The sequence below is a fragment of the Apostichopus japonicus genome, chromosome 18, assembly GCF_037975245.1.
Source record: "Apostichopus japonicus isolate 1M-3 chromosome 18, ASM3797524v1, whole genome shotgun sequence".
NCBI lineage: Eukaryota > Metazoa > Echinodermata > Holothuroidea > Aspidochirotida > Stichopodidae > Apostichopus > Apostichopus japonicus.
In genome coordinates, this window is record NC_092578.1 from 14051501 (window position 1) to 14078761 (window position 27261).

General features: G+C 39.8%; 2 protein-coding genes across 3 annotated transcripts in view; one reads left to right on the forward strand and one right to left on the reverse strand.

The window, feature by feature from the left end:
- LOC139958449 (uncharacterized) lies at window positions 1-25395 on the forward strand. Its single transcript, XM_071955532.1, has 19 exons — window positions 1-113; window positions 2304-2463; window positions 3025-3135; window positions 3737-3897; window positions 7089-7145; window positions 8106-8193; window positions 8840-8884; window positions 10979-11190; window positions 13477-13569; window positions 14535-14640; window positions 15109-15135; window positions 15758-16042; window positions 17285-17455; window positions 18345-18526; window positions 19590-19673; window positions 20864-21078; window positions 21300-21437; window positions 21803-22028; window positions 22883-25395. Exons 2-19 carry the CDS (start codon window positions 2328-2330, stop codon window positions 23153-23155), a joined length of 2610 nt encoding a protein of 869 aa, XP_071811633.1. The 5' UTR covers window positions 1-113; window positions 2304-2327; the 3' UTR covers window positions 23156-25395.
- LOC139958442 (uncharacterized) overlaps window positions 24537-27261 on the reverse strand; it is a 40926-nt gene continuing 38201 nt past the window's right edge. For both annotated transcript variants that reach the window (XM_071955525.1, XM_071955524.1), the window contains exon 24: window positions 24537-27175. In XM_071955525.1, the coding sequence (XP_071811626.1) occupies window positions 26638-27175 (538 nt within the window). In that variant the 3' untranslated portion in view covers window positions 24537-26637. The remainder of the gene's footprint in view (window positions 27176-27261) is intronic.

Consider the following 27261-nt stretch of genomic DNA (forward strand, 5'->3'; position numbering starts at 1 on the left):
CTGGATGACAAGGCATCAGCTGCTGAACAGGCTGCGGTCTCCTGTCAAATCAACTACTTTGGTACTGCCAGGGTCTTTGATGTCTTATCACCAATTTTACGTCCTCATTCAAGGTATGCTTCCTAGTAAAGTAATAACTACATGTACCTAGATACTCAAAATGCATTAATTGTGCGTCGTTTATGTACACAAGGTAATTGTCCATCCTGTCTCAGTTCAAAAACAGTTATGCACCAGTTTTACTCCTTGGAATAGATTCCAAGTTTCATTCAGCCTGATAATTTTCAATATCATTTTGTTGTTCGTTGTTTTGATGACCTATTGGTTTACTTGTTATAGTTCTTTCGCAGATTAGAAGCTTATATAAGTTGTCAGGCAGATTATCTTCTCATCTTTCTGAGCTGTTCGGTAGCTCATGTTATGCTTCAAACGGAAGAGCCATTGCTATGAAACTAGGCTTTAGCAAGTTACACTAGACTCCTACTTTCAGGTACAACTCTTCCCAGCTCAATACTTTGATGTTGCCACTTTTTTTAGATATATAATACAGATATAATACAGCCTGCTTTTTGTGGAGGTCAAATGTCAGTTGGAGTCACCAGGGGTCAAATTGTGGAAACCTTGTTTTCTAATGTACCGTATCTCCCACCAACCAGCCTATTTGGTAACATTTGCGTTACGTCTCATTAGAATAGGTGAGGCTGTTAGCAATGAGATTAAGGGCATCCATATAGGTATAAATCAAGAAGTCTCGACCAAATCTCCATTGACGTAAGTGTGTCGCTATACCTTAAGTACCTGCATGTGTACAAAGGTGTGTAATGAAACGTTGTACTGTTTGTACATGCTTAATGTATTGGATTGAAGATATCATTGTGAACCATCTTTTTATTTTTATTCCGTTGTTGATGGCTTCCGTCGTATATCGCAATTGTCGAGACTCCTGCATGTGTCACATAAAAATTTAAGGTTAAGATGTTGTCACTCTGCGGGGGGAATGACCATGCGCCGTTTACGAAAATTAAATGTCGCTTAGTTAGATGTTATAGAGGCAAACCAGGCGCAAAATCTTGAGGACGAGGGGGTTAGAATCACCCGGTGCCTGCTTAATGTACCACATTGAATGAAAAAAGCCTGTTGTCTTTGGTAGAGATCAATCTGTATGCTGAACACAAGAAAAGTTTCCAACTCGGTCATCAGCTGCCAATGTGAATATTGCATTTTTTGCTGTAGTACTTAGATTGAAGCATGTGGTTCATCCTGGCTATACCCTACAGCCTAGTGTGTCACATTCATATAGGATTATTTATGTAGTAGCATTGACAATTTGACACAGTTACTTCTTCTTCCCATATCTCCCACATTTCCTCGAAATGGTATCAGGCCAGAGGCTGCACCCCCTCTCCCATAGCCCATTCTCACCAGGCCTGACCACACACTTGGTCATACCATCATTGACAAAGCATTGATGTGAATATAACCGCAAATATGACCCAAGTATGGAAACATTAAGGTGCCATAAAAATGTTAAGATCTTTTTCTGATGATATACTGATCAGCATGTTATCAATAATTATGTAGCAAAGTGTTGACTTGACGAGATTTGATAAATAATCAGTTTGCCATTTAACAGCAACATGTCGAATTCCATGATATTTAGTGAATTTGTCGCAAATTGTTGAGATATTATCTGAACAATTTATCATTTTGGGGAAAGTTCCTACTGATATTCACGAAAACTTCTTAACAGATTGATGGCAACTTAAAGGTTTCCATACCTATAACGATTGACTCGTTATTACTGTTGTTGTGTTGTTAATAATCTTCATCGCCACTGTCCACTCAATCGTCAATACTATGCGAGAGCTTTGCCTTGCGCAACAAGTCAGAAAAAATACTCATATTTATGTAACTGAAGCACAGTTGTGGGCCGGGGGAGGGGAGAGTGGGTGGGTGGGGGGAACTGGGTGATATTATAAACGCAACGATTGATTCGACGTATTGAAATCTAAAATGGACTTTGGTATTGTAACTGTGATAATCTAAATAGGTTATTATACTTAGTTGATAAACTGTACTAGTATATATGATAACGGATTGTTTGGCGTGAAATATACAGAGCAATACCGAAATATTAAAACAGTCATCTGGGTTGAAAAGGGCCTTGTATTTAATTCATCATGGAACAGTAACAATAACGGGCAACTATAACCATATACTACATATTTTACAAGCGAGCCTAATTTGAAGGTATCACAACATTCCTTTAACACATATTTTTTTGTTTATATCTAATTATATAGATTTCCTGGCTATATTACGTCATCATGAAGGCGCTGACGTTGATTGTGTGTTGTTTTATTGATTGGGATCTGATCGACGCTAATTCCAACCCTTACTTCCATCTATATGGTACTAACTGCAATCAAATGGGACCAGGCGAGTTGGAATGTTGTGATAATCGTAAGTATATAAACACAAGTACAACTCACATGACTCCACATGACGCCACATTGACGCCATGACGTCACAAATTACATGACGATGTCAGAACTGCCCTTTTTCTTTTCTTGATAAGTTTCTCCATTTGATCGTTGTGCAAGAGTATACTATAGGCCTAACGCAATAGTTCACAACGGAGAGATAGTCATTGTCGTTGCATGCGTAGTCAAGGTTTACAGAGGTGTGTTCTCCATAGTAAATTAACTTCCCAGATGTTACGGCATATGCTATACATTTTTTTCAATTCTAAAAAGAGGGAAAAAATATTGTCATGTATTTTGAAAAGACTTACACAAATGTAAATGAACCAATTAATAAAAAGGATATAAATGACGAAATACCACAGAGCTCCCCGTATACCTCCTCATGACCCTGACCATTGTACTACAATATATAGGTTTCATCGGCTTGAAAATATAAAACGGGGAAAATCTTCCAGCCTTTCTCGGAGTTCTGATACAAGCGTCACGTTTAACATATAAATATATCAACTAATAATTATTTTTCACTGTTCGAGTTTAGCTCCCATCGATCCATTGAAATTGGAAATAGATTTCGTTACACTACGCCTTGATGACGTAACTAAACCATGGCAACTTGACGCAACGATCACGTGGGTGCCGCTAACAACAGGTAAGTGTGTATCGTCTGGTATTGGGTTTGTGATTCGTTTTGGGTATCATATCTCATAGATAGATAAATGGATGGATGGATGGATGGATGGATGGATGGATGGATGGATGGATGGATGGATGGATGGATGGATGGATGGATGGATGGATGGATGGATGGATGGATGGATGGATGGATGGATGGATGGATGGATGGATGGATGGATGGATGGATGGATGGATGGATGGATGGATGGATGGATGGATGGATGGATGGATGGATGGATGGATGGATGGATGGATGGATGGATGGATGGATGGATGGATGGATGGATGGATGGATGGATGGATGGATGGATGGATGGATGGATGGATGGATGGATGGATGGATGGATGGATGGATGGATGGATGGATGGATGGATGGATGGATGGATGGATGGATGGATGGATGGATGGATGGATGGATGGATGGATGGATGGACAAAATGTTAGCAAAAATAGGTAACATTGAACAATTAATTAAACAGTTTTCATCAGATGAGTCTTGAGAGAGCGTTAAAAGAAGCCAGAGATATGTACATAGATAGATTATATTTTTTTGTACTTTTCTTTTTTTCTACAGATTTTTTAGAGTACGCCGTAAGATTTCAACCAGTTGTGACCATTGATGAACTAAATGCGAACGAAACAGGCTTTTTTACTGAACCGAGAATCTTTTGTCTTGAGAAAGATGAAATCCTTGTCGATTCCTGCACAGATGAACCATTCTTTGATACCATTACGGTTCGTCTTTCCATCTTTTTCGCCTTTTCCTTAATTCCACTTTTAGTTCGATCGTATCGTATAAGCGGATTTGTAGTGTACAGTAACTTCGCGTGTCCCTGTGTTATACTTATGTAGCTGCACTGATATACAATGTAGTTGTCATGTTCGTAAGTCAAATTGTAACCAGTGGCGGAACTAGGGGTATTGGCAGGGCTGGATTTAGACTTGTGGAGGCCCGTGGGCAACCTTCAGTGGTGGAGGCTCCCCCCCCCCCTCCAGTGATTGCCGTTCTGGGGGAGGTGTGTGGGGAGGGGTATTGGATTTTTTCCAATAATTAAGGGTTCTTGGATGCGAAATGGTGCAGTATTTTGTGATTTCTGAAGTAAATTTTGTGATTTCTGAAGAATTTTCATTACGGTATGTAGGCCTGTTTGCCTGCAAAATTTTCAGTACAAGTAGAAAGGTTCCTACAACCTCTCTCACTCTCAGTACGAACGAGCAATCATGATCAATCATATAAACATGGATATAATACTTACAGTACGTATATTTACAGACCAGGCAGTTTTCGAGACTTGACCCTTGCAAAATCTTGGATCAATTTGTCGAAGTCAGTCTCTCTGAGAATGTCATATTCAATACTCATCAAGGTCAGATGACTGAGCCTATCATGACCCATTGCAGTACGGAGTCTGTTCTTAATGAACTTCAGTTTACTGAACGAACGTTCTCCAGAACAGTTTGTGACCATGAGCACCAAGTACATCCGTAGCATTATCTCGACATTTCGAAATGTATCCGCAACCTGTTTGTCCATCAACAGTTTATAAAGGAACTGTTCTCTCCCCATCTTATCATCTTCAGGAAAATGAGTAAAGAAGGCTGCAAACTGCACAAGTTCAACACCAAGTGATTGATCTAGATCATCCTTGTACTCAGAAACTAATTTTGCTGCAGCTGCTTCGATTTCATTACAGTCAATTTGGGTTTTCTGGAAACTGCAAAATGTTTTCAAACTCAAGGTTAGGGTTAGAATATCAGGTCAGGGTCCATTATAAGGGGATGTGGAGCATTTTCTTTCATAATCCGACGTCAAAAATGACTAAATTTATCTAGAAATTGGGTTCTGGAGAAAGGAGGTGTTGTCCCATTTCCAAGAATTTGATCGGCCTGCATATGCTAATTATCCCGGAAAACCGAAAAAACTCACACCCCGGGCCTAAACTTGCTTTTAGCTGGACTGGACTAACATGATTCATGACGAACATGTTAATGCCAATTGCCAACTGCCCAGACGAGCACGGGCCTGTGTATGTGTGTGTAGAGGGGGTGAGAAGACAGTTGTTTCATCATTGCACATGAAAAGAATCAATTAGCAATACCTGTCTGAAACCTAGCGGGAGGTAATGACAGGCGCACTGTCAGGGTGTACTGAAATGTTTCGACCAAAACCATTAACCTAGTTCTAAAGAAAATAGACGTTGAGATTGATGACTTTGGATATTAGGCCAATCATGTTTGTCTGTCGACGTGTGATTTGCAATAACGGGAAAACAACCACTTAGCTGTTTCTACCATTCACAAAGAGACACAATTAAAATTGAATATGACTTCAAGCGTATGCATGGCGTAAGCCGCGGGCAATATGATTTTGATTGATGATATTTGTCAGCCTACATTTAATTTTTTTCTTCAAATTTTCCCTTATATATATATATTTTTTCATGAAGTATGTGGAGGCCCCTTGTTGTGGAGGCCCGTGTGCAGCTGCCCACGTTGCCCATTGGTAAATCCGGCGCTGGGTATTGGTCCTTAGGGCGAGAATGGTCTGTAGTGGCGCTTTCGACCATCTAAGCGAAGTGCCACCACAGGTTGGCGCGGAGCGTACAGAATTTTTTTGAGTAAAGATACTCCCTAGATCGCAGGAAATGACCCTTTCCAGGCCTTGCTAATTTGCAGATAAACGAAGAATAAATAGGTGTCATCGTTACTTTGTCAGAAAATTACACCAACAAAATGTGACAAATGTCAATAGGTATTTGAGAGCGCAATAAAAAAGTCAATAATCGTGAATAAGTAAAAAGTTGTGAAAAGCTGAAAAGGGCGCCAGTAGTCCATTTGAGTCCGTCAGGGGGGGGGGTGAGGTATCCGCCCCTCTGACTGTATGGACGCTCCGCCACTGATTGTAACCACTTTTTCAATCGCAATCCTGATCTCCATAAACCTAACGAAACGGCGAACTTTTCCACAGTGAAACTATAAGAAACATCATTTGTGTAAATTTTTGTATTTTAAGACAATTTTGTGGAATATTTCCCTCATTAAGCAGAATTGTAAAATAAACTGCAGCGCATGCGCAAAGTTATGGAAACCCTTCCTTTGCATCGAGCAGTTTGACTCCGGATCTGTACAAGTGTTAACTCTTTTTATTTAATGGAGGAATTTGGTCAAAGGATCGACGAAATCACATAGCTGAACGATACAACTAAACCACTGCACAAAATTAGTGAGATCGTCATCACCGCTATTTTTTCCTTATGATATCGCGAATTTACCGTAGCCATAATACTATCATGCAGACTTTCGAGAGTCCGTTCATTATGTTGATACTTTACTTAATTTTTTGCAAAGTAGTCCAGACAAGGATAGATAGCATTAAGTGTCTAAATGAGTTGACAACATGCTCTGGGTAAACGGTCTTCTAGCATCTTTAGGTATGGGGGGGGGGGGGGTGGGCAACAGGCGTGGGTATTTCTTCTGACGAACACAAGGTGACCGTGGTTGGTTATGGTCGTGAATATAAGTAATATCAATGACAACAGTTTTAGCCCTGATGCGAAATAAAAGCTAGTCTGCGCACATTTTCCTTGAAAATTGCGATATGGATATATACAGAGTATACTGTCTGTTCTTATTTGTATTGAAAAGTAAGAGTATCGTCTGTTCCGTATAGCCGAATCCGACACTGCATGAAATGATAAAAAAGTTTGGATATATTATTAATCTAACCGATTGTATTAAGAAGGTATTGAGTAATCGATTACGTGTTAAAAATCATTACTTTTTTCTTGTATAGTAATTTGTCTTCTCTGAGGTATCTAAATTGTCGCTAATTAACTCATGCTTTTAACGTGTAAACATATATTGTTGGTAGTAATTGCCATGGCTAATGTACCCAACACACTTTTGTTTGTATCTTTTTCGTAAAGAATTCTACCAGTCTATATGTACAAGACCTGCTCTTTGGATTTCCGTACAAATTCGAGGTAAGGAAGAGCTTTTTTTTGTCTATACAGCGTTGTAACCAGTTTTAATATTTTTAGAGGGCAAAGTTTTTGGAACATCTCTTTCGAGGGTCGAGGTAACTTAGGTGCTATCGGTACAATCATGGTTTTAATGCTCTGAGTGATACTTTTGTCTGCCATGTAAAATACGGGCACGCCCTATGAGCCCGAATTCCCAAGCATGACGTCAACTTTGAGACATATGGTTTTATATTAAGGTTAGAACCATTACGTACAGTATACGTACGCCGACAGTGTTGGTGATATAACTTGAACCCTGAAGAATAACTTTTAGAATTCAGTCAACTTTCAGTCTCTGGAATATTCATCACTGCACTTAAACATTAGTAACATGGTGGTCTGCGTGAAAACGTGTGCATTGACGATACTGCTAGCTTAATAACCGAAAGTTTGGTACGTACATGGTAATGGTGTAGTAGTAGGCTAGGCTCACTCTGAAGAAGTGAAGTCATGCATGGGATTCCGCCGGGCTTAAAGGGTGTGCCTTAAAATAGGAATGGTCGACGATGTATGTATGTATGTATGTATGTATGTATGTATGTATGTATGTATGTATGTATGTATGTATGTATGTATGTATGTATGTATGTATGTATGTATGTATGTATGTATGTATGTATGTATGTATGTATGTATGTATGTATGTATGTATGTATGTATGTATGTATGTATGTATGTATGTATGTATGTATGTATGTATGTATGTATGTATGTATGTATGTATGTATGTATGTATGTATGTATGTATGTATGTATGTATGTATGTATGTATGTATGTATGCGTGTGTGTATGTGTGTGTGCGTGCGTGCGTGCGTGCGTGCGTGTGTGAGTGAGTGCGTGAGTGCGTGCATGCATGCATGGATGTATGCATGCAATGTAATTCACAAACCCATGATCTTTTTAATAATTTTTCGTCACAGATACAGACTATTGTCAATGGATCTGTTCAACTCAAATACTTCTGCTTCAATTCATGTTTCGACGTTTTCCCGAAAACAATCGCTCCAGGTAATCTATCAGTGTATAATCTCTACGCCAATGGTTATCAGGGAGAGGGAAGGTTCAGGGGTAAAGAATGGGTATCTAGGGGAGAGAAAGGGGGATAGGGAAGAGGGGAGAGGTGGAGAGAGGGGAGAGTGGAGAGAGGGGACGGAGGGGGGGAGAGAGGGGGAGAGAGGGGGGAGAGGGGACAGAGGGGAGAGAGGGGACAGAGGGGAGAGACGGGAGAGAGGGCAGAGAGAGGAGAGAGGGGTGAGAGGGGAAAGAGTGGAGAGAGGGGGGAGAGGCGAGAGAGGGGAGAGAGGGACCGGACGGATCCTCATAATCATCAGTAATGCTACTGCTTGAAATTACAGAAGAGGTACGTCAAAGTTCTGAACTGACCAATGAAAGCTTAAGTGGCAGATTTTGGAGACTATCAAACTTCCTCACTTTGTGGTGTCTCATACTCACCTTGCTTCATGTAAATTCGCCTCAATGTTACCAGAATTGGATATTACATCTTTAGACCAATCAAATTATGGAACGTCCGTTTACTATAAGTATCCACCCGCGTTGCCTGTGACCTTTTTTGTTTTGAAAATGCAAAAATATTTTATTTTTAAATTGTGTTTCTAATATTAAATGCTTTAAAAATGTTTCCATTTTGTCGCAGACTGCTTTGAAGAAACTCAAGACAGAGAATTTTGTAAGAATTATCGTAAGTACTCGCACATAATAAAATTTCTTATTCCGGTTAATACATTGAAAATATGTATGCAACTGTTCTTTGCTCGCGTAAAACAATGAATTTTACACTACTGCCATTAACAAGGGAGCAGGGCCGTCTTAACGCATGGGCCTACTGGGCCCTGGCCCAGGGCCCCGCGATGTCAGGGGCCCCGCAGTCGTAGTAACCCTATGTCTTAATATGGGAGGAAAACTTATTGAATAGGCCATTATGCCTGATTGAATTCGATACTTGACAACTTGTGACGAGAGTTAGTGAAACACTTGAGAGTTTGACATTAAAGATTCGAATCTGAGTTGGCAACCCTGGAATATTCAATCCCCCGAAGGCTAACACAGAGAAACTGTTACTCCGTAACAATAAGAAAGAGGATATTGCCTCAGCCACGAAAGGCATAAAATTTGAAAACCGTGGGCAATACCTCACTACCAAACCTACACAAAATGAACCACCACTTGTGTTCAAGCTCACCTATACACCCCATATCAAAACCACGCATTTGAAAAAAGCACTTTGAAACATTGGCACTTAATCTCGCAACACGCGGAATTATCCAAACTGTTTCCAAAAGAACCGATTCTAGCCTACAAAAGGGCCCAAAATCTCAAAGATTTACTTGTTAACTCAAGGTTTCGTACTAACGAGAATCAGCTGACTCTCAAGGTTCACACAAAGCTCTTTTAGATGCTCTTATACCTGCACTATGAGTCCATAAAAACTCGTGCACAGAAAGTAGATGCATTTTGAAAACGAGACGCCCAGGCCGAATATAAAATATTCAAAGGCTACTACTGATGAAGCTCCTCCAATAAAGTTTGAGAGCAGAAACCGGTCTAGTTGGTCATAAGAACCTACGCTAGTCTCTCATACTATTAACAGTACACTCAATTCACCTAATAGGTGCAATTATGTTTCACCATGAGGAGCATGCTATAAGTTCATGTTCCTCGCGCCCTCCCTTAAAAATACTTCATGTTCTTGGCGATTACGTTGCGTTAGATAGTGTAAAACCGCCTACACCCCCTTTCAGTTGAAAGACTTAACACAAGGGTGTTACAAATGGTGAGTCCAGTATTGTTAGGGAAGGGATGGAGGGCAACTGGAAGATTACTCTTCTATAATGTATTTCAGCTTTTAGATATATCACGTATGTTATTCAGCTAAAGTTTTATGCTTTATGCGCGACATAGGGAGGGTGGTTGCAGGCATGTCTATGCTTGAGCGCTTGTCAAGGATGTCAATTTTTCACGCAAAGTTTTTCGAACTCACTTGATTGAGGGGCCCCGCTCCATTGCCGGGCCCAGGGCCCGGTGATCTCTTAAGACGGCCCTGCAGGGGAGGAAAGAAGACCAAAGAAGACAGGTGACATATTTGTTGTAGGAGGCAGGGGAGCAGCCAAATTATACTGCTGGCGGGGAAGGGAATTTCCCCATAAACCCCCTCACTTCCTCCCACTGCATGACAATCTTAACAGTTGAAAAGTTGTCAACGTTGTTTGCAAAGTTGCAAATATATAGCACCATTTTGCATCTAGGCAACCTCCATTTTACAAACCTTTCTCAAAGGGGAGGGAAACCCTTCCCCTTAAACCCCTCCTCTCGACTACCGTACATCTTATCCCCCCCCCCCCCCCTCCTGGTAACAGTCAGGATAAATTTTACGTTTGGGTTAATATAGAATAGGGTGAATATGGTAGAACAATACAAATGGTACGAAACACGTGGCTTATATAATATGAATGAAAGCAATGATGCTCACAATTCGCAACTATACGCTACGCTACTTCGCTACAATGCTCACACTTCGCTACTTACGTATTACGTAAGGATAACGAATATTGAAAAAAAAAAACATTTAGCTATGAATTTGAAACGAAACATATATAAAGCATTCCAAACACACATACACGCATAAGTTATATGGTACACTTACACACATACACACCTACGGTACTAAGTACCATGCCCTCCCATCCCCCTCTCATCTCCTCTCCTATCACTCCAATTGTTACTGCAAATTAGCATAATTCATAAGTGAGTCCCTTTTTCTCGGTTTTTCCCTTAGCGGTCCCTATCAATAGTGTTGCGAGTAATGTAGAAATCACGACGAGGTGTTTGGAACCTGGAGAGTTTGGGTGGACCGTTGAACTAACATGGGAGGATCCAGTTAATGTGAACGGTGAAGTTAGTCACTATGCAATCCTTGTCCGGCAGTTCACTAGTCAGATGGGACCACCATATATCGGAGCTTACTATAATGGTAACACAACGCAATTGGTCAGTGAAATGGCAAATATTTTTAACATTTTCATTTCTTTACGAAAATTTTGTCTTGAATTAAAGGAATAACGAAGGCAGGGATCAAAGACAATGCATATTTTTCCGTAACCTCAAAACTCTCCAATATTCGATTTTTAAATGAACCGCTTCCCGTATGACTGAATACGCTCGCTTTGACTTGTTCCTCCCTGACGTCACCAATATGGAATTTCAAGCGTATTAAGTAATCAATGGCGGCTTACTGTGTACTGTAGTGAGGGCTTAGGAGCCAATTTTCAAAGCGAGCGTATTCAGTCTCACAGGACTAAGCGCTTCACTTAAAAAACGAATATAAGAGAGTTTTGAGGTTACTGAATAATAGAAATTGTCTTTGATCACAGCCTTCGTTATTCCTTTAAGTAAGTCTCGCCGACATTAAAATAGTGATAAATTAAAATACTCTTAGACACCGAGTTATCACAGGTAGGCTCATTTGTAAGGAAATATTCCACAGATTGTGTATATTCATGTACAAAAGCAGGGGCGTATCCAGGGGGGCGCAACAGGCGCGCGCCCCCCCTATTGGCCGTCACCAAAAAAAAAGTTTAGCAAAATAAAAAAAAAAAAATTGATGACGACCTTTAAGTGAGATATCGGTGATCGCTCAACCCCCCCCCCCCCCCCCTCCCGTATGCTTTAGTTTTGGTTTGCCAAGAAAAGGTTCTGGCGAAGTTCGGCGGCATAATAGTTTTAGAAACATAGATGGTAATTGTGTTTGTATTATCACTATAAACACTAAGTGACATGCCAGCCATACTAAATTGTGCATTTTGTGTCCATATTTACTGGAAATGTTGCTTATTATTAAGGTCGAAAAATGGATCACATATGGCCATGGGCGGCGATCCTGCGGGGGGGGGGAAGGGGGATATATCCCCCCATGAATATGGGTGGAGGGGATGTAATACACCATATCCCCCCACCAAATGCCAGGGATAAGAATATTTTCATGCCTACATTTATGCATCATCGTCAATGTACGGCTCTTTTTTAGCTTCATTTCTCGACTACCATAAACGCAGTGCGATCTTTTCAAATGAAGCGTCTTTATAAAGCAAGAATAGTTGACTGTAGGCTTCATTGGCCCTATAACAACAAAATGTATTATTGCGCCCACGGTATTGATATAGTACATATATGCACCCTTATAGTATTCATATAGGCCCTATAGTAGGCCTACACACGTACATGTTCCCTCGAACAGCTGAGAATCTCATGTTACCAGGGTAATGCTTAATACACGTTTCACCTGGATGCCCTAGCAATCGGTACCTAGGAATGTAACTATGTGTAATTGTGTATTGCATGTGTATAGGCCTATAATAGCCTTCATGGTGCCATTTTCTTCATCGAATAATATAAAAGAGCTCTCGAACATTCTAACGTTGCGCCTGAAACAAGATTGACAGGGGCAATTTTCCCAAAATAACACCCGAAATTAAAAAAAAGGTATTTTGGATCCTGATTATGAGATATTTCGGACATGACATTCCTATTTTAAAGTTGGGTATATGCCGCTTGGAAACCTCGGGAAGTGTCGTTTCCGGCCATCTAGAGGGTTTGTTAATCCCAAAATTTTCTTGTACGCTTCGCGCCAACTCATGGTGGCGCTACGCTTAGATAGTCAACAAGGTCATATCCCCCCCCCCCCCCACTCGGAAGTACGGATCGCCGCCCATGCATATGGCACCATTTTGCATTTCAGCCCTTCTTCGAAAGCAAAAATTGTCACTCCTCCCCTTAGACTCATCCCCCAGGACGGCGATCATTCATGCCTGACGCCCCCCTATTGGAAAATCCTGGATACGCCCCTGCAAAAGAACACACTTCCTAGAAATATATCCTTCACAAACAAGAGTATATCCTATGGATATTTCCATTGACGAGGGTGTTGATAATTTGGTCGCATATTAACACTCATGTATCTTCATAAGTTGTATACATAACTAAACTCGTTTTTCGAAACTCGTATGTACACTTGGTACTAATTTTCTCTAACTCTATTCTAATACTCATGAAAATGCATACTTTCATACTCACTGAAACATACTCAAATGCACATGAGGAAGATTCTGAATTTCCATTTTATCAAATAAACTAAAATATGTTATCTAATGAATATACAGCTTTGAACTGTTAAACGAAGAGATGATAAAGGTGAGCTTCGGCACACATAACGCCACCCACCTGCCCACTTCTTGTCAAATAACATGACTCAAATGCATTATTTTTCTTGTTTCACAGGAGACAGTTAGAAACGGTACCCGTTCATACACCATTAGACCCTTCGATGGTTTCGGTAACATCCTTTTTTCTGGCCAACAATATGTCCTTGAAGTAAGTTACATCGATTCTATACTTTAAGTTACGGAATTTCAACCCCCTACCACCCCCTCACCCCCCATAACCTCTTCTTTCCGAAAAATCGGTGCAAGAACGGCAGCAAAGAATTAAAGATCATCTGAAGGGAAACCATCAATTGAGACAAAAGATGATTATTTACCATGAACATAATAGACGAAGGTATATGCTTATGAATTATTTCCATGGACAATTGTTACACTCCCCCCTTCCAGGCTGCTTCCATCCCTTACGCCCATCTTCCCTCTTCTTTCTATTCTCTATTTTATCAATTACGCCCTTCTTCCCTCTTTCACCCAATACGCCCCATCTTCCCTCTTCTGTCCATCACGCCCTTCTTCACTCTTCTATCCATTACGCCTCCTCTTCACTCTTCTATCCATTACGCCCTCTACACTCTTCTCTCTTCTACCCATTACGCCTCCTCTTCTATCCATTACGCCTCCTCCTCCCTATTCTATCCATTACGCCTCCTCTTCGCTCTTCTATCCATTACGCCCACTCTTCGCTTTATTATTTTTACGCTCCCTCTTCCCTCTTCTCTTCCCTCTTCCATCCATTACGCCTCCTCTTCACTCTTCTATCCATTACGCCCTCTACCCTCTTCTACCCATTACGCCTACTCTTCTATCCATTACGCCTCGATCCTCTTCTTTCCATTACGCCTCCTCTTCACTCTTCTATCCATTACGCCCTCTACCCTCTACCCTCTTCTCTCTTCTACCCATTACGCCTCCTCTTCTATCCATTACGCCTCCTCCTTCCTCTTCTATCCATTACGCCTCCTCTTCCTTCTTCTATTCATTACGCCCCATCTTCCCTTTTCTATACATTACGCCATCTTCCCTCTTCTATCCATTACGCCTCCTATTCCCTCTATTATCCACTAAGACATCATGAGATAATACAATCATTCAAGTTAATCTATTGTTTTTCTTTAGATTTTTACCTATGTTCGTCTTCCCGAGCGTTACAACATAAGCTCTCTACGAATTGGTAATATTGCCAATCGCGTTCTAAGAACTTATGAGAGCGACTGGTGCCCAAGTAAGTAATTTTGGATTTACGTATTATATATCTTGTCATAACGTAACAATGGGAAAGGTGTACAAGGAAAGGGGAGTGGTGGGGGCATGTACCTCTCTCATGAATAAGAAAAATGTGTATATTTATTAGTAAATTTATCAAACATCTACAGTTAACTTTTTCGATTTACGGTAATATTTACAAATTCAGCTACGTATATATCCTATAGTTTTTGAATGTAATGTTCACTTCGATAACAAGAACGACAATCGGTCTGAACGAAAGTGCAGTGTATGATTGCAGCTGCACGTCGGACCATTACTGCCATTAGAAACCTTTAGCTAGTCTGTTCTATTTTCCGAAACACATCCGCCAAAATATATTTCACGAAGAAACAGAACCTTCTCGCAATGTCACTATTGTGCTTTCGTAATCATGGACAATAAATCTCTTTAATATACATTTTATTCTCGTTCAATTTGTCAACAGCGACGCAAAAAATGACGTCACCAAAAGGTCTGTTTATTCAACATATATAATAACATTAATGTCGGCCTGGCCGGCAGTTATAGGCCCCAAAGCAGCGCATATACACGTAGTAGAAGCCGAAAGGATTATTACTTTACTTCACATCGGGTGGCTATCTAATTTACAGTCGTTCAGTTCATTTTGGAACTTTTTTTTGTAACAATTTGGATGGGGAAACGATGGGTATCTCCTGGATGAAAAGCCTATGCACCGGATAGCTAACTTTGGCCGTAGAAGGGTTCGAACCCCTTACCTGCCACATGTTTATATTATTATTATTATTATTATTATTATTATACTTATTCGAATCAATTAATTATAGGCGAATGATCCATCAATTACCTTGGTTATCCATCTGAATAAGACTTCGATCATAACTGTTTATAAATATGAAGAAATGCATAATCCACAATGTATACGAGATCTGATTGAAAGTTCATTTCACTGAGGACTGTACCAATTTTGCATAAGAAATGGACCGTCTAACAGCTGATGACAGTGACATGAAGTAAACATGACGTTTTGGGAATATGGTACTTATTATCCATTCATTCTCATACATGTATTGTTTTATTATATTTGATTTGCTGTTGTTGAAATTGATCAACAGTGACGGAGAAGATGACATCTCCAAAACGGACAACTCCTGTCGATGATCCGATGACTCCGCCAGAAATGCTAAAGACAGACCCAACTGCATCATCTCCCCCAATACCTGACCCGACAATTTACATTATTATATCTGTGGTTGCTGCAGTAATCGCGGTTTTAATGGTGTGCGTCTTTCTTTATATGTATTACCGTGTGTGTTGCTCTAAGGATGAGAAAATCCTCGATCGAAAAAACACTGCCTACATTCCTCAGAAAAAAAGGCCAAACCATTACAGCTTCAAAGGTGAGCTATAAGTACAACATAATTAGATCTCAGCAGCATCAGCATGAGCGTCTGAGTAAGGCCATTGCTTCCGCTCCAATGGGTGGGAGTGTAGGGGGAGGGGGAGGGAAGGGTTGTATCAATTACCAGTACGGGACCCTGTTCCACCTTGCAACGCCACTGTTTATCTATATTGAACAGAAGCTTTGATTCATCATTAGATTCTTGCCTACCAGGTATTACGAGAGTGTAGGATCCAGGTCAGGCAAGGAGATATACTAATAGCAACTTAACTAGTCGTAATTATTTTTCATCTTCAGCTTTTACATACTGATCATGGGGCATTAAAGTGGGCGTACGGATGGGAAGGGGAAGAAGGGGGAGACATGGACTCCCCCCACCGTCGGAAGGTGGAACATGGCCTCTACCATCGTCGTTATTCGCTGTAAATTGTCACAGTTGGGTTTTTCATTACTCAGCTAAGAATTGGACCTAATTTGCACTTTTGACGTTCAATTGTCTATTGTTTTTTGGTACCCACCCCCTACATGGAGACCGGCCCCACACACCCGAGAGTCACACCAACCCCTTTATTTAAATTCTTCATTCGCCTCTCGCTCTTCCATAAGTGTTCGTGCCCCTTCCCATAACCATTGGGTTGTTTTTTTTTTTAATTTAGAATGATGGAGACCTTTCCATAGATTTTCTTTAGACCATCGAGCACATTACCTTTTTATGTTATCGACATGAGAAAGCACAACGGAATAACATTACGGCAATTAGCATATGCACGTTATGCCAAATGTTATTGGTAAAATGCTGATCAAAACCTGTAAATTAGATGAGTCAGTCCATGTTGAGAAGGGAATCAGTGAGATGAGTGATGTGAGGTGAAGGGGTGAGGGGCGGTAGGGGTATAGAATACAATCACTTTAGTCTTGGGGAGACATGTTTGGATGATGAAATATTTCTTGCAGATCGTTGTTTGGAGAGGAAAGAAATAAGAGAGGTGAGTTCAAAAACTAAGAATGAAGGAAGGAGAATGATTGCCAACGAATAGAGGGGGGAATAAGGTAACAACTTGTGTGACTGCGTGTAACTGTGTGACAGGAGTGACTGCGTGTCCACAAGGTTCTTGCTGCGCTCATGATATGCAGACAGAATAAAACAGGGATCAAAAGTTGTTGGTCATTCGTATTTATGTGTATCTTGTAAAATGACATCGAAAAAAAATTCAGAGAGTTACTTGAATTATATCCACAGAACCCAAAGTTCCGATAGAGTTTAAGGGTAAGGAAATAACCGATTTGGGTAACCTTGAAGTTGAGAGAGAGCCGCTGGACAGAGGCCAGTATGGCGAAGTCTACCGAGGTACTTTGACTGGATTGAAAGGAAAAGGAGAGAAAGTTTTAGTCGCCATCAAGACTCCTAAACGTAAGTCAAATATTTTAAAAATAGGCGAAGGAAATGACGCGATCAAATTTCGGGGAAAAAAATCCTGCCAGTATCGTAGCTGGTCTGGCATAGCTTTGTCTCTGGGGCTTAATTTAGCTGGTCTGGCATAGCTTTGTCTTTGGGGAGTAAATTCTCTTTCTATTGATAAAGTTAAACATTGATTGCTGAAGTAATGAAATCTTTCAAACATATCTCCACCGTGATACTAAGTATAAACGTTTTCCATGCACTAAGTAGCTAACGTTATGAGAACGTTATGGTACTGATATAATAATAAAGTTGACAGGCATTTATTAACTAGCCTATTATTTACCAGTTATTGATAATCCTACCAATCAACGTCGTGTTTGACACGTTATTACGGATAACGCTGTATGAAAGTGTTTCTTCAACGTAACATAAGAACGTTACTTATATAGCAATTATTTAAGATAACGTTTTGACAAATGTACTCGAACTGTTCTCTGAAATGCACGTACTTACTCTCATGCCGTGACGTCATTAAGGTATCCTGTTTTCTCTCTTTCTCTTAATCTATCTAGGGAGACTTCTAACCCCTCATGAACCCCCTCCCCCCCCCCCCCCTGCTAAATCATTATATTCCATAATTTTATCAGGGATCGTACCTTACTTGAATTTTGTTGTAGCCTTTGACGTGTCTTACGATGAAATACACAAGGTTTCAGAGTTTCTAGAAAACAGTCAGTTCTGATGACGTTTATGGTTTCTCACAGCTAGTATGAAAGATCACGTATAACTTAACCATGCTGCACCTCAATACTTAGGCTGTGTCCGTGAGTCTGATGTGTGTATGATATTACAGGAGTTAATGCACTGCAACTGAGCATGTTCATATCTATTTCTTTAGCTGGTGCATCTCTTGCTCTCAAGGAAGACTTTTTGGATGAAATCAAACTCATGATTGAAATAGGTAACCATCCTCATATTATGCCTGTCTTTGGTTGCTGCACTCTAAGCGAACCTTACTATCTCATCACGGAATACATGAAGTACGGCGCTCTGGATAAATTCCTTCTTCGCGGCAGAGCGGTAAGTTTGCCACAGTATCATGTCGAGTATACATGCAGTACGACATATGATGATGAATATTGTGAAAAAACTGCATTAGGACCGTAGTACAGCATGGAACAGATACCTGGTACTCGTATAGCATACCGAAGTCGATGGTGTGTCGCCTGTAAGCTAGGAGACATTAAAGTTCAGGACATGAAGAGCTTCTTGATAACTTTAATTTCAGTTTAAATTCTGTAGCTGGGTGGAGTCAGTGTCCGAGAATGTTTGGACGGTTTTCCTTCTTGGTAGCTGGTGGCACCCAATCAGGGTTGAATCCTTCGGAAGCGTTTGCTCATGTCTGATTTGTTTTACGAGAGAGATACTGTCTTGAGGTTGATAACAAAGTGCTTTAATTGACGTGGCAGAAAGTACCAGACAATATACACCGTTCCTGACTTAGGAAATGAGCTATATGAATATTCAAGTTATGTCAAAATGCAAATTAGTCTAATGATATATGAAATCGCCTTTGTATTGAGTGCTGACATTGTCTGCTAACTTCGGGACGTTTCTTGTCACATTGCATGCAGCTTGCAGTTAAAGTCTTGTTGCTGGAAACCGTAATTAGATTTCTCTGTTGATTTGCATGAAGACGAAAACATAAAGCTGCAAAGCTGATATGTGACTTTTATATGTGATCACCCATACTTGCTCTCTGTTTGTGAATAGCGTCCTCTACTATCTAAGTCGGATATCGTTGGTATGATCGTGAACGTTAAAACGTAGCAGGATATGCCACGCAAGTATACGCCACAAAAGTTTCCATTTACGTGTTGCAGAATGCTATCACAAAGTATGTTGTACTTACCCTAATTAAAAAAGTACTTGACTTTTTACAAAGGTTGTAAAACTTTACTTTAATTACAGTTCACTATATTTTGAGCGCGACAAATGGTGTTTTTGTTTCGATACGATTGCTGAATTGCAACATCGATAATGATAACAAAATCCCAATCAATGACGTAATATCGAAATTACAGACGTTTGACTTGTTGATAAATAATGAGATGCATGAATCTTTTCTTCTTTACATCTTCAGAAGGAGAATAGCGACATTGATCAGATTTATGACATCACAGAATTAAACAAAGTCCAAATTGCTTGGCAGATTTCAAAGGGCATGGTATGTATTAATGTATGCATTACACGCATAATGCATTAAGTAAAGTCTACAGCAATTTGCAGTACAACTAGAGCTGTTGTACTTGAATGCGAGCTCGAGTCAAATTTGTGTGACCTTGAACTTTGGCCTCAGAGAAACACCTCCTGGATTCGACTACAACTCTGTCAGCTACCACAGACTATATAGCCTGGTAGATGCTCTACTGTGTCAGGTATACATACACTACTAGCACTGCTTACCGATGGGATGGGGTTGGGGTATAGGGGGTGAGCAGATAGCACGAAGGGTGGGGGTAGTTCTATAAAGGTTACAGTAAAAGCATGTCATCTGATACAATTCAACTACATATTGTGCCATCCTTATTCACATCGCTTACCTCTGAACTTTGATGTTACCCGTCAAATGTAACGCATTTCTACCGTTGCTTTGAAGAGGTTGTATCTTGAGTATAGACAGCCTCTCAGGAGAGACATCTGGCTGCAGAATTTACGCGCAATGTAAGGTTCTCACATAGGTAGAGAAACTAACCGGTTTGTTGCAACCTACACATCAATCAAACAACACAGACTGTTGCTCATAACTGATTAAAGCCAGAGTAGGAACATGTACTTTTCTTAAGAAAAGTCACCCAGGAAAGAACCTCAGCACGAAACAACAAACAACCTAATGACTGATCCGCTCTCAACGTCCCAGTCCCCTTGTATAGAGATTGTGACTGTGTGATCATCGTCGGGTGTGCATCACCATTCCCCTTGATAGGGAACATATATACTACACATGATCTTAGCCAAACGGCCGAGAAGGCCAGAGTAGGAACATACTACAAACATGATTTTAACGGTGAGTTCGTCACAGTCCATGCGACTTAATACACTCAGCTATTTCGATAATTGCAATTTTTCCGGTTACAAACAACAACAGAAACAACCAATAATAACGACTTTTTCAGTACATAAAACTAAACAGTATATATATAACTAATTAGAAAGATACATTGCTTAATTACTTACAGCTCTTAATTTACATTTAACTCATGTTTTAGTAAATCACACCTATACTTCATGAATATGTAAATTTCATACACACATATATTTCTAGAGACCAGCCGTTTAATTCCGTTGGTGTGGTAGCAACAATGTCTATTGGCATATGATCATATATTATTGTTGTTGTTTTTTCCACTGATATAGTCATATCTTGCAACGACGAAATATTTCCATGGTGATCTGGCAGCACGGAATTGTTTGGTTGGAGAGAATCTTCTGGTGAAGGTGTCTGACTTTGGTTTATCAGATGATATTTACCAACGAGGATATAAACGTATCGCCCCGGAAAAGAAAAGGCCGGTGAAATGGTACAGTCCAGAAGCGAATTTTGATGGCGTTTGTTCAACAAAGGGTGACGTGTAAGTTGATTAGTATTTTAAAATGAATGATCGAGTAACCGACAATGTGAAATGTCTTTATAATATATATATTTCTCCGAATAAAACAATGATCAATTGAACAATCATGAATAAAAGAAAAACGGCAATTTGCATACGGTTCGAATCTGCATGGCGATAGATTAGTGTCTGCATGTACATGTGTTTGCGCGAGTATTTGTGTGTTCATTATTGACCAACAGGTGGTCATTTGGTATTGTCTTGTGGGAGATTTACACCCTTGGGGGAATTCCCTATGCCGGAATGCCTGCTGTTGAAGTGGTCAATCGAACCAAGGCTGGTTACAGAATGCCTCAACCAGAAGGATGTCCAATGGATATGTAAGTGAAGCTTCAAGTTCCCCTTTCCTGTCGTACAAAGGTATTACAAAGAGCCTGGTTCATCAGGGACGGATGTAGGATCTTATATCTCTAGATCTTAGCAGTCGTTATGTAGAGCGGAGGGGGGGGGGGCGGAGTCTTACCCGCCAATGAAAAGTTTGGAGTCAAATAATGCATTATGAATGTTACACTAGATCACATTCTAAATCTACAAAAAGGGAGCGGGGGTGGGATTCCCCCCCCCCCCCCCATCAACATCCTAGATCTGCGTCTGTTTAGTCACCCATTCATCTATCTATCTTCACAATATATTTCTGCGTGACGATATTATTTCTTCAATACGTTTGTTTGTACAATATCTTCAGCTATAAAGTAATGGCCGAATGTTGGCAGGAATCGCCCCAACACAGACCAAACTTTTCTGAGATTGAATACGCGTTAGAAGTCATCCTTAGTCACCGAGCGGAAATAAGTATAAATCGGCAGCAACCATCAGGCAATCCAGACGAGGCTCCTTACTTACCAATGGTGGAAAGTGATGCTCCTAATATGATTCGAAGGGACTCTTCGCTGGCTGATAAAATCAATTTGGTAACTGTTATTTTCTCTTTCCTCAATCGTTTTTGTGATATCATATACCGCTGGTAATATTCAATATCATGTTGGGAAGGAATATATAACCCCGAGATTTAGTAAAAAAAAAAAAGTGAAATTCCTGCCACGAATCTGTTTATTGTTTGATTTAGCCTATACCTGTTGCTTTTGAAGGTACACCCGAAATTATAATAGTAGAGACAAGGGTGGGAATAGATCAGTGGGGGATTGAGATGCAGTGTTGTATAGTCAAGAACTTCTTTTCGAGTACCAAGTATACTTCCGAGTACTGGAAGTTCTGGGTACTAATAGTACCAAGTATGATTATCATCTGAGTACTTTCTTCCAGTGAAAGAAGTTCTTGCAAAAAGTGACTCTGTACTACCCAAGTATCGAATACTTTTCGAGTACTACGACCCCGGATTGATCAATTATCTAGAGTATTCTCATTTTACTGAAAGTCCAAAAGGATTTTCCTAAATTCTAGCCTTGCTAATTTGCTACAATTTTTTACAAAATCTTGTCTTACGCCTCAATTTATAGCCAGGTTATGACAATGATTATATTAGATGATTAAATGTCCCGTCGGAGTTCCTCAGAAAAAGCAGAACAAGAGCTAAGTTGTAACAGACGCTGAGTCATGTTTCAACATTTAGCATATTTGTACAGCTTAATTCCCTATACAAAATGTGTATTGTACAAAATGACCGTAATGTTCCATATGTGAATTATACAAATGAAACGTAGTTTTCCAAAATGTTGGACACATGAAACGATGATACTATTGTGTGTTACAGAGATGATTGACCGTGTCAATTAATTTTGACCTTTCCCACTCTCATTCTTTACAGTACGACGTACTTGGTACAAGTGCAGACAGCGCGTTCCATGATTTGAGCAGCACGTCCGCGGATTCCTTCACGACGGATTATCAGTTGGCTGGAGACGGTGTAAGAATCGAACCAATCATTGAAGAGGAAGAGGGACCACGTGAGCGACGGTTCTCCATCAGTTCTTACCAATCAAATCCTGATTTCGTTGGAGATGGATCCGCCTCATCAATTGTGTCTGAAATAAACTCGGACGAATCCAGTGGAGATAGCGGGTTCTCCACATGGTTGTGACAAAAGTCCGCCTTCTGCATTATGAACAACAAGCTTGCTTAAAGCAGTTACAAATAAGTTGAATCGATTTCAGAAATATTAAGATGTTATTGTTCCTTCATATTTACGCAAATTAAAAGTGACATCTATAGCAGAACCGTCATATGCCTCACCTTTTTCGATGATTTTTTTCTTTATTCATAACTTCCTATATTCTCACTCATAGGTTTGTCATTTGTAAATATCAGCCTTCATTATATAATATTTGTAGCAGGCTATTTAATATTAGCCTTCATTATATAATATTTGTAGCAGGCTACCTAATATTAGCCTTCGTTATATAATATTTGTAGCAGGCTATACCTAATATCAGCTTTCGTTATATAATATTTGTAGCAGGCTACCTTATATCAGCCTTCGTTATATAATATTTGTAGCAGGCTACCTAATATCAGCCTTCGTTATATAATATTTGTAGCAGGCTATACCTAATATCAGCCTTCATTATATAATATTTGTAGCAGGCTACCTAATTTCAGCCTTCATTTTATAATTTTTGTAGCAGGCTACCTAATATTAGCCTTCGTTATATAATATTTGTAGCGGACTACCTAAAACTTGGCAGTAACTTTCACTAACAGTTCTGCTACATGGGAGATTTTACTTCAATATTAGTTTGGAGACTTGCCATTGCTCCATTACACACAAACTAACAGCTGTGTAAAAGGAGAACGCCACCAATAAAACCACATCCTTATGGATGAAAGAAAATTCCGTCTTCCTTCGTACAAGACGCTAATCCAGGTGGAAATGCACATACGCGGTCCTTCAATCTGACTCTCGTGTAGGGGGTGGCAAGGGCGTAGGAACCGGGGGCTCAGTGAAAAATATGGGGGGCGGAAGTATCATTCCGCCCCCCCCGCTTCACACGTCAGAAAACCCCGTTTTCGTTTCTCAATAAATGATAACAACATTCGTCATTTTACTCAAAACATTTTGGCAGAAAAAAATCTCATTTGGAGCACCAAATTGCATCTAAGACCAGGTGAACATGCAAAATTATTTACAAAATGGAGTGGGTGTTGAAGTGTGCTATATTGCACCAAATTGCATCTGAGGCCACCTGGAATTGCAAAATTGGACACCCCCTCCCCTTAGACCCCTCCCCCAGGCCGGCCATCAGTCTTCAGCCCCCCCCCCCACTCAAAAGTACCTTCCTACTCCACTGGGGGGTGGGGTCTGGAGTCCTCTCTTGCAATGGTTCATTCCGAGGCATCTTAAGGCTGACAAATAGGCCTTAATGTGGAGGTTAATTAAAAGGGGCGGGTTTACACCCTCATACCCCTGGATGCGACCCTGCGTACCATGGGTGGATAGAAACATCACAATGTGACAAATCAAATTGTTATTTAATTCACTACAGATTTAATACATCATATTAAGAAAATATGAAAATGAAGCATTTTAAACAAAATATAATCAAAGATGATTTACAAAATAGATACTCTTTACTTTCGGGTTACAAAAATACATTTCTATTTTAATAAAAAAAGATGATTTCTTTTTAATATCCAGAATTAGTTTAGAAATCGAATTTTGAAAATATCATGATGTACAAAATGGAATTGATGAAACCATTTTTGTTAATAACATCTTTTCTTTTAACCTTTGTTTGTTCTTCAGGCTATGTAAATATTGCTTGTTATTCAATAACTTAGACTTGTACACATTAATAAATAACTCATTGTTATTTGGTGAGGGTTGGTATTTGTTTCTTTACATTTCAGAAGATACATGAATACTATTGTTGGATTAAAACATATATTTTTACATAGTTCTAATTTGCATATAGGCTTCAGGGCGAATAGAAGAACAAGCTTGGTGATTTGAGTCATAACCATCAGTATTGACCCCAGACAATCACTACTGATATCAGACAATCACTACTGATGCTAGACAACCAATTCATGATCACTCAACTTCAAACTTCAACCAGAATTTCAGAGATAATGCTCTAATCGTTTTTGTTCTTCGATGGATTTTCCCTCTTTTCTCTTCTTAATTATAAAATTCCTCAAATTCCAAAAACACACAAAATGTAATTTGGGAAAATTTTTAGCAGTTTGTAATAGTAATTTTCAGGTACAAAGAGATGTTAAAAGGACAGAGAAGAGGCTTCTGTAATATGTGATAAAAGTCATTTTTTTTTAGAATCAAGAAATGGTTGGGTATATCGATATAAATAAAAACGGAAAGTAGAATATTATTAACTTGTCTTTATTTGTTTATTTGTAAATACAAGCAAGAGATAGGACACGAGATAGGTTGGAGTACATACAGTCCTTAAAAGAATTGTCATTGTTAAGGTTGTATAAAAGGGTGGGGGGCGGGTTGTTCACCTCCACCCCTCCCCCCTGAATCTGACCTGATAATGCAGCCACATAGGAATAATCTCTGCTACACTGCATGCACACAGGTCTAATGTCCTGGAATTGATCATATGCCTAATTAGTATCTAATAACCAGGCCATTTTAAGTAAATTTTTTCTGCTCAAATTTGTTAAGATGGTACAAACCTTCATGCTGCCATTAAAAGATCTGTATAATTACACCTCACCAGAATCATGGAATGGTCGAGTTACAGACATTGTCTTGCAACATTGTCATCAGGAGATGTTACAAGTTTAGAGTTATAGTTCGGGATACGTCTTGCTGACAACTGACAATGTTTATAAAATTTACAACAGAAAGTGCCAATCTTAATCTAATCATTTGATTAAAAACAGCTACGGATACAAGCTTTTCTACAGATGGATTTATTAAAAGGTAAAAAATGAAGAATCTAGGAAAATAAGATTTGTACAATTCCCTGCCCCTCTCCCCCCAATTTTTGTTGTTGAAAGTTTTTGTCTTTGTTGTTGTTTTTGAATTTTTGTTTTTGTTGTTGAACATATTCTACCTGCAGAACACTCTTACTTGAGTTTGTACATTGATGACATTGTAATCTGCAAAAGTCTTTAATGTTGGTTTAGTTTCTCAATTCAGTACATAAATGTTTACCACACCTTTAAGATATGTGCGTGTCACTAACTGACCAGTAGGTCTTAGGGAACTACTGGTGATGTAGATGTCACTAACTGACCAGTAGGTCTTAGGGAACTGGTGATGTAGATTTCTCTAAAGTACAAAGTACTAAGCACAAGTCAAAATTGCAAACTAAGTAAAATTTTCGACTTATTCAAAAATAGTGAAATAACATTAGACTATAGTCAAGCTACTGACTTCCTTTGTAGTAGAAAAAAAGGAAAGAAAAACAACTTCAAAACCCAGAAATCTGCTCTTCATAACTCTTTTCTTTTCCACCATATTATTTCTTCATGTATATAATGTTGTTGTTGTTTAGAGATGCCTATCTTTAGAAGTGCACAAATGTGACTGAAAATGAAAACAAAATGAGTTTTGTTCTGGTTAATGGTGACGATTTAGGTTTGATCTGAACTTTTTCAACCTTGTGTTGCAATCATCTGGATTGATTCCCCTCCGCCCGCTGTCGAGTCAGTCTGTTTGTCACTGCTAGTGGTTCCCCGCGGCATGGTATTTGCCGGTGTGGTCGCTGCGGAGGAATTGCGAGGACCACCAGTTTTGTTGACCGCTTGTGGACCACGAGAATCACTCGAACCGGAGAATAACTTCTCCCGCCAGAGGGTGACAATATCCTTATTCCTCAAGCAGAAGAAAAGAAACACGAACAGGCCTTGCAGCGTGTTAAAGATGAGAAATAGAAGATTGAATATGAACTGAGCGCCCCCTATCGCCAGGAATCCAAACAGCCATGCGAGACCGAGCAGGACCGAAATGGCTACCGCATTCTGGACTCGCTTCACCAGTTCGCTCCTCTTGTCATCTGCGATCATGGACTTACGTCTAATGGCGAGTTGTCGGACGACAAGAGTGAACAAGACGAGGTTGTAGCACAACATTAGGCCGACGAGTAACAAGACACCGATGTAAAAGGTCAGCGTACCAGCTTGAGGAAAACAGCTAACGGGAAGAAATGAAAGAAAACTAAATGAAATAGAAAAACTAGTCGATATTAACATATAGCATCATCCACAACAACATTAAAT